At 28.4% G+C, this 8,142-nt stretch overlaps 1 protein-coding gene across 1 annotated transcript; it reads left to right on the top strand.

The window, feature by feature from the left end:
• Window positions 1–4,984: 4,984 nt before the first annotated feature.
• LOC106796786 (precursor of CEP9) lies at window positions 4,985–5,884 on the top strand. The gene has a single exon (XM_014770163.2). The coding sequence runs from the start codon at window positions 5,092–5,094 to the stop codon at window positions 5,581–5,583; it is 492 nt and encodes a 163-aa protein (XP_014625649.1). The 5' UTR covers window positions 4,985–5,091; the 3' UTR covers window positions 5,584–5,884.
• The last annotated feature ends 2,258 nt before the right edge of the window (window positions 5,885–8,142 follow it).

The raw sequence follows: 8,142 nt of genomic DNA, 5'->3' as shown, positions 1-8,142 counted from the left end.
TAATTTTTCACTACCAATTTCAGTTTTTTTTTCTAACTTTTAGTTATTTTTTAATTAGTTTTGTCGAATACATACAAAGTACGTCTACGAATAAAACAATAGAATAATAATAATAATGTAGGGAATTTTCAAATTATTATTATTATTATTATTATTATTATTATTTCAAACTCTTAAAATTACAGGAAGTTTTCAAATTATTTAAGAAATCAAAATAAAGGATACGCAAACATGAAGGTGATAATAGGCAATAATATAGCGTTGACCTATATTCTCATGAATTCGTGGTTGATACCTTCGAAGAAAAGAGAATGGTATCTCCAAAATTAATTTTCCATATAAATTAACAGTGATAATAATAAGAAAAAGAGAATAACATGTATTGTATTAATTAAAAAAAACAATAATCAAAATTAAGAAAATGTTTCACAACTCGCAACCTTTTATTTTGCTGAATGAACTCGCAACCTCATTACATTCAAAATTTCATACAAAACTTTACGTACATATAGTAGCACCAATACTATTTTGTAATTAAACTGATTAACGTTGAGTTCACCTCATTTATCAATTTATATGTTAATTTTGTTTTTAATCTAAATAAGATTATTCTATCGGAAAAGTGAATGCGTATCTCGCCTCGCACCCAGAATGACAAACGAAACTCGGTCAAATCATGTTTCTCATATGAACCATCCTTTTGGAACCCTAATAGCTTTTTCTTCACGTATGCATCAAATCGTGCTATGTCACTGAGGAGTTCTAGCACGTACCAACATATTCTTAAAAAAAATTATGATTTTTAATAAAATTCAGTCAATAATAAAAATGTGTTAAAAAAGTGCGTGTGTTAAAAAAAATAAGTTAGAGAATATGAAACTAAAATTTTCACGTTGAGACGATACAAATGCAGTATCATATCGTTAGGCCAAACTAGCTAGCAATTAATATTGTACCCATTTGGGTTGGTGTGGAGATGATCACGCACGTGATTTTGTAGGATAATTTTGCTGGCAGAAGAATGGATACATTAAATAAAGTGCAGTTAAGGTTTTAACTTCCGCTTTCCTTGGGTCTTTTGATATCGTGAAAAATTCCAGATAAATAGTATGACCTATATATGGCCATAATTGCAGTGATAGTAAACATTTTTTATTATTCGTAAAAATCAAAGAATGATATAAAAAATTTATAATAATTTATGCACCATAATCAATCAGCTAAATAAGATCTTTGATGGTTAAAAACATTTCAAAAACCTTAATATTACAATCAAAATCACAATGACCAACTGTTTTCTAAAACTTAAATAGTCATTATTAGAGCTTGTTTGGGACCACCAAACTTGAGATTAGAGTTAGTCAAAATTGATTATGGCTTTGACCAACATGTTTGAAACTTCCTTGTTAATGTGATCTAGTGGAACAAATTTGAGAATTTGTTAATGCTACTTTAAATAGTTTTTGAGTTGGATAAAAAAAATTATACCAAATTTTTCTTTTAACACTCATTTTTTAATGAAAACATCAAAACATAAATCACAGTATATACTTCAAAATTAATTTTATAAAATCAATTTTATTTAAAATTAATTTTATCAATGCTCAATCAAATATGGACTCAATTTTACCATAAAGCGACTAGAATATCAATTAATGATAAATCTTTGTCTCCTCGGTAACCAATCAGATGGAGCATAAATGCAATGGTACAAGTTTTGATTTCTGATGCAACTGCTCAAACAATAAATATAACCCTAGCTACAAGAATCTTTTTCCTTTTATACCTTTGAATCTGCGGCTATGCAATAATCATGCAACCCATTTGAAAATAAGCGTCCCATAAACAGAAATATATATTTATATTTTGACACTAGAGGATCCCATTGATGTGTGTCACTTGAACTGGTCGACTATAGTCTATAGTAAAAAAGATTTATAAGAAACAGAGACCATTCACTTATAGTGGAGGGGGAAAGCCCATTTCTTGCTGCAGGGTCCATTTTGATGGTGCGCAAGTCGACCAACTTTTCTTTATTGGTTTATCATCATTTTTCAACTCGTACCTGTTTGCAGTTGAGTTTTTTTTACATATATTTTTAATTATGAAATTTATGATATTTTTTATTTTGATTTTTGTCTCAAATTATAAAAAATAATTGCTTTTAATTATAGAAGAAAAACTAATTTTCCAACTAAAGAATAGCAAGATGTTTCAAAATAAAAACATATACATACAAGAATAGCAAGATCTTAAACAAATATTAACTCAATTATCAGTTCTATGTTATTGATAAAGTGAATGTATTACAAGTACATGTGTTTATAATTTATTGGTACACTTAAGAAAGCCACTGATACCCTTTGAATTGTGCAGGCATGGTAGAAGTTGCCTTTTATTATATGTAGTGACCCAAAATAAATAAAGTTTTAAAAAAAATTAAAATTTAAAAAATTAATATTTTTATTATTTTAAAAATAAAAAACATATTTAAGCTTAAACTCATTTATAGTGCTTTGCCATTAGCTATTCCCAGATCTATTGTTACTAAAACCTGATTGGGTTCCTTGGTGTAATCTTTAAATCGATTAATTAAGTAACTGGTCTGTGATTCCAATTTGAGTGGTACGTTTATGCATATGACTAGGAGTGAGTTAGCACTAAATTGGATTTGAATAGAGTGTTAATTAGTTCATAATTTGAACCACATTTATAAAATAGTTACATAATAATTGTAAAGAATTTTTATATTGATATTCAATTATAAATTATCATAAATGATAAATTTGTTGACTTTAAAAATAAATATATTATAAGTTACACCTATAATAGATTTTGATTGGTTCATAGTATTTTTTATATATTAATAATACATAAAATTAAACTCAATATTTATTATTTATTATATACAGAAAAATACATACATATATATATATATATATATATATATATATATATATATATATATATATATACATATATATATATATATATATAAATAAAAGATCTTTATTTCGAGTTCAATAAAATATACATGTTGTCTATAAAAAAAAAGTAACATATATTAATCAATTTTTGACTAATAATTTACTGATTGAACTAGTGATCAAGATGGATATACCGCATTTAATAATACTCAAAAACCTTCAAATTATAAAAAAATTTAATAAGAATGACATATGTTTTTTTTGTTGGTTTTCTTAGTAAATCTTTCTTTTTTAAATTTATTCTTTATCTTTTTAATTAATAGCCAAAACAAGCTAACATTCCCATATATTCTATTATTCATTAAAATTTATATGAAACTTATTAAATCACGTAAAATCCATTAAATCATGTAAGTCTCACTCTTTATTTAGTAGATCCAAATATGAAATTTACTACTAATAATAAAGAACGTATTGAAAATAAAATTAAAAAAATGTTATTACTGATATTTCTCAATTACAGAACATAATATATTTATTGCAACAACAATTGGAGACCATTAAAGGTTACAATATTGTAAAAAATGTAGTGTCAAACATTAACAGTCAACAGCACAGAGCCAAGAGGGACATGATCCTTAGAACAAGAATGACTTTAGGCAACAACAACAAAAAAAAAATCATAGCTTAAAACAGAAAAATCGTGGCCTAAACCTAATGAAATTCTGCTGCATAATAGAGGAGGCTGAAGTTGGAAGTGAGCAATTTTGAGTCTTCGCTTTTCCATCCGCTCTTAGTCAAACATATAAGCCCAATGACATTTCTATCTTGCTTGGTAATATATAATCGATTTGGAAAAAATTATGTATGGTTTGATTTCTGGTTCTTGCCTAATGATATTTTTGCTCACTACAATTACTTTAATTATTTTTTAAGAAGGTAAAAAACTGCATTCTGTATGTTATCTTTTTAATATACATTGTGATATATGATCTACTTAGATTATGCGCGCGTAACAAAATTGCACTTCATTCACAGTGGTGCCTTTTCTTTTTATTTTTTATTTCAATGGTATTTTCAACTTGTTAAGGTTCCAGTTGGACATGACTTAAGACCAAGACAAATAAAGGTTTCATGGGTTTTGTTTTCCTAATTGATGTATTGACTCTATAACATGACTTTTTTTTTAAAAAGAATTAGAAACTACCTCGAGTATTTTGTCTATTAATAAAATATTGTTTATAAAAAAGAATAAGCCCAATAAAAGATTTTTATTTTCGCCTCTTCTCACGTTTCCCTCCATCAGCTAAATCGTATGCTAGCTATAACTTACTAGTGAATGATGATGCTTTTCTTTTTATGTTATATATGTTTAACCATCCCCTTTCTTTTTATGTTATAAATTAATAGGCCAAGAGGGTAAAAAAAATATTACAACTTAATAATCCTTCACTAGTGCATAAAAGTTAAGAAATCATTCACATTTTCTCAGTGGTGCATATATATATAAATCCATCGCAATGTATGAACGAAATGCGCTACTATCTAATATGATGACTAGATTTTTCTTGTAAAGGGGTTGGAGTATACTTTGTACTCTTAACTAATTAATAATATTCTTTTTGATTGACAAAAATAAAAATTCAAGCGCCCTTCATACTATATCGATCTTTCTATTAATATTGCACAAATTAATCTGGGCATAAAAGTGAAGGTTCTGTAATAATTGGGTATCATCATCATCTTATACAAATCGTATGCGGCAGGAAATAAGAGGTGAACATCAAAAGAGACATATGTCAAAGTGAATTTCAAATTAATAATCTACGAAGGATTATGAACCCCAATATATTTATATGTACACAAAAGAACATGTTCGCCCACTCTAGACCCATAGAATTAAAAACTATTTGACATATTAACGCTCCGCATTTAAATATATACACATCACATAATTAGTCAAATCAAAAGACATAATTAGCAGTGAGAATATTGACACACTCAACATTATAAATACCGGAGGATCCCCTAACTTGTCATATCATCTCCCATGCATCTCTCACTTGCTTCCTATAATCTTTGATCACTATAGTTCAATCTCATATTAAATCATTCTCTCTTTAGTCTCACTTTTAGTTATTTCGTCCTTCATACTTCTCTAGTCATGGCTATATTTCAATATGCCACACGAAAATGTCTAGTAATTTTTCTATTACTAGTTGCCTTCAATGGTTCCCTTTTAACTCATGGCAGGCAAATAAAACCATTGAACCAACAACATTCCTCGCTTAACAACGACACTGTAGTTAAACACAGTGTTAATAATGTTCCTACTCATCCATCATCTGGGAAGAAGAAAGTTGTTGACTCATCATCCGTGGTACCAAAATATGGTGTTGAAAGTTTTGGAGATTCGATGAGTTCGGACACAAATGCTTTCAGACCCACAACGCCAGGGAACAGTCCTGGTGTTGGTCACAGAAAATTTGCACCAGAAGATAAAGATGTGGAAGCAATGGTTGCATCAGTTCAAAGTCCTGATCATGTTAAGGTTTATGTGACTGAGGGGACCCAAAATCAAGATGGTTTCAAACCTACAAACCCAGGTCACAGTCCCGGTGTTGGTCATGCTCAGCAAAACAAAATTGGACAGTAAAATTTAGTCATGTAAATAAGCAATTTCTTATAGTTCCTAAAACTATAGTCCAGCTACATGTGTGTGTATATATATATATATATATATATATGTAATTAATGTCCTATGTTTCATTCTATAGTTCAAATTCTGTATTCATGCATTGCATGCCAGTCACCAAATTCATGCATGTGGCCGCATGAGCTTGGCTTTGATCGTTGGTTGGTATCAGCAGTTATTATCTATCATTCAAAATGTTAGCTTTTAGCATTAATTTACTCCATTTACAATTGTCGGGTTAATGAGTGACTCACAATGCAAATTAATAAAATTGTTATTTATAGAAATGATCTCTGATCTTTTCTGGATACAAATGTTGGCGGGTGATGCACTTATGTCACTACTTAAAAGCCTAGAACTGGAAATTATTTATATTGAAAATGCAACTAATTATTTAATATTTGTTTAGTATATATTTTAATTAATGCCTTGGGCACTCATTTGATTGACCTTAAAAATACTATAATTATCTCAACTAGTATATATTCTCTGCGTAACATTATTTGGCTCAAATAAAGAACTCATACTATTAATATGATTAGCAAACTATTTAGTTGTGTGTGTTTTTAATTCGTATAATTGAAGATAAGTATAAAAGAATTCATAATAATTCATACATCTTATTCAACTAATTAAACTATGGTTTTCCTTGATAGTTTTGTGTGTATTTTGAGTCATGGTAACACTCCACTATAAGAAAAGGATCAATTTTCGACCAAAAGCAATTAATCTTTAAGTATATATCATTTCCAGTTTTAGATTGAAGTATCTTATTTCAATGTAGTTTTCCAATTTTGTGAAGAAACTTGAAATTTGTATAACTTGACTTGTGTACCAACCCAAATAAAGCAGTTCAAATTGTTATAGAAAGCTTATTAATTTCATTAGGTTTGTTCGGTCAATATATTTTGATTCGTAATTCAAAAGGACTTAAGCATGATGTGCATGCAAAGTGTCAAAATCTTTGAATAAATACAAGTAGTTAGATATTTGTGGCTTGTGCTTTGCTACTATAATTATTATGCTCTTCTCAGTTAATTTTGATAGGATTGACCCAACACTCATAGTTTTAGGATAATGTTGCTATTAATGTTTTTAGTTAGATTAATCCTACCAACGCATTCCTCCTAACACATACTTTTTTATTAATTGAAATTTATTGAAACTATAAAAATATGAGAGAGAATCATTAAATAAGATTTAAGACTTACAAATTTGTGTGATTTTTTAGATATTTCAACTAATAAAAGAAAGTGTATTCAAAATGGTGTGTTAGATAATGTACTCTTAGCATCTTTCTTTTAGTTATTGCATAACTTCTAAGTTAATTTTATTATAGATGATAATACAATTGTTGGATGGATAATTTCATCCTTCATTAGTGTTGTGTCATTTTGATTTTTCTGACAATTTAACTTTTTCTTAGTGACTCATTCACAAATTTTTGGACTAGGTCCTCTTGGGCCTGACTCTTGGGATGCTAATGTGTCTATTGTTTGACATATTTGTGACTATTTATATTTTTGAAATTGACTACCAATAAGGGAAAATCAGAAGACATACATTTTAATTGTGCACCCAAATATTATCTAACCCAAGTCATTTTAGGCTCAACACTAGCTAGTATCCTTTGACTTTACTCCAAGCAACAATCTAAGGACATTTATTTCATGCACTCCCACTATTGCATCATGCATCACCCGTTGCATTCTAGAAACCCATTCTGGAATGCAAATTAACATTTTAGAATTAATGAGTTTTCCGAAATGCAATATAAGGCACATGATACAATAGTGAAAGTGCAAGGTACAATAGTCCAACCTAAGTATTGTTTACACATAACCCCTTCAAGCTCAAGCCCAAGTACTCTATCATTTAAAACTATATTTCTTTTGTCTTTATATGTATACTTGAATTTTTTAATCATCTAACTCTTTCACTTTATTCTCTTTTTATCTCTTTTTCAATTAAATATAAATATTTTCTTAATTTTTTTTATCAATACTTAAAAGTAGTCTTATTTCAAGATTAAAATTATCTAAAATCTAAGTCATATATTTATTTATCTAAAATTTAATTTTGTAAAAGTAAAAAATTTATCCCAAACAAAACCTGGTATTGCTAAAGGACCATCATCTTTATAGCATCAACATCATAAACCCATTGGATGTTCTCATACTGAAGTGTATCAATCATATTCCTTCTTCTTTTAGCTAAGAATGACCGATGAAAAAACTTGGTGTTGTGATCTCCCATGCTCGACCACTTGGTTCTAGACAACTGGTACTAGTATGTTTCTTCTTGAGAAACTACTTATTGTATGCTCATTCCAGAAATCTTGACACTAAAATGCATACTGATAAATGAGCTCAGAGTGTCACTAAAATGCATAAGGTGAATTACACTTAATGATCATCAATAACAATAATGTCCATATTTTCAACATGTTCTATAAATAACTTGGGTGTCAATCCCTTTGTCAAAGGGTCAATTATCATAAAATTTGTGATAATATATTCT

Source organism: Glycine max, chromosome 17 (genome assembly GCF_000004515.6).
Source record: "Glycine max cultivar Williams 82 chromosome 17, Glycine_max_v4.0, whole genome shotgun sequence".
Taxonomy (NCBI): domain Eukaryota; kingdom Viridiplantae; phylum Streptophyta; class Magnoliopsida; order Fabales; family Fabaceae; genus Glycine; species Glycine max.
The sequence above is the reverse complement of the archived record's forward strand: the minus strand, read 5'-3'. Positions and strand labels throughout refer to the sequence as shown.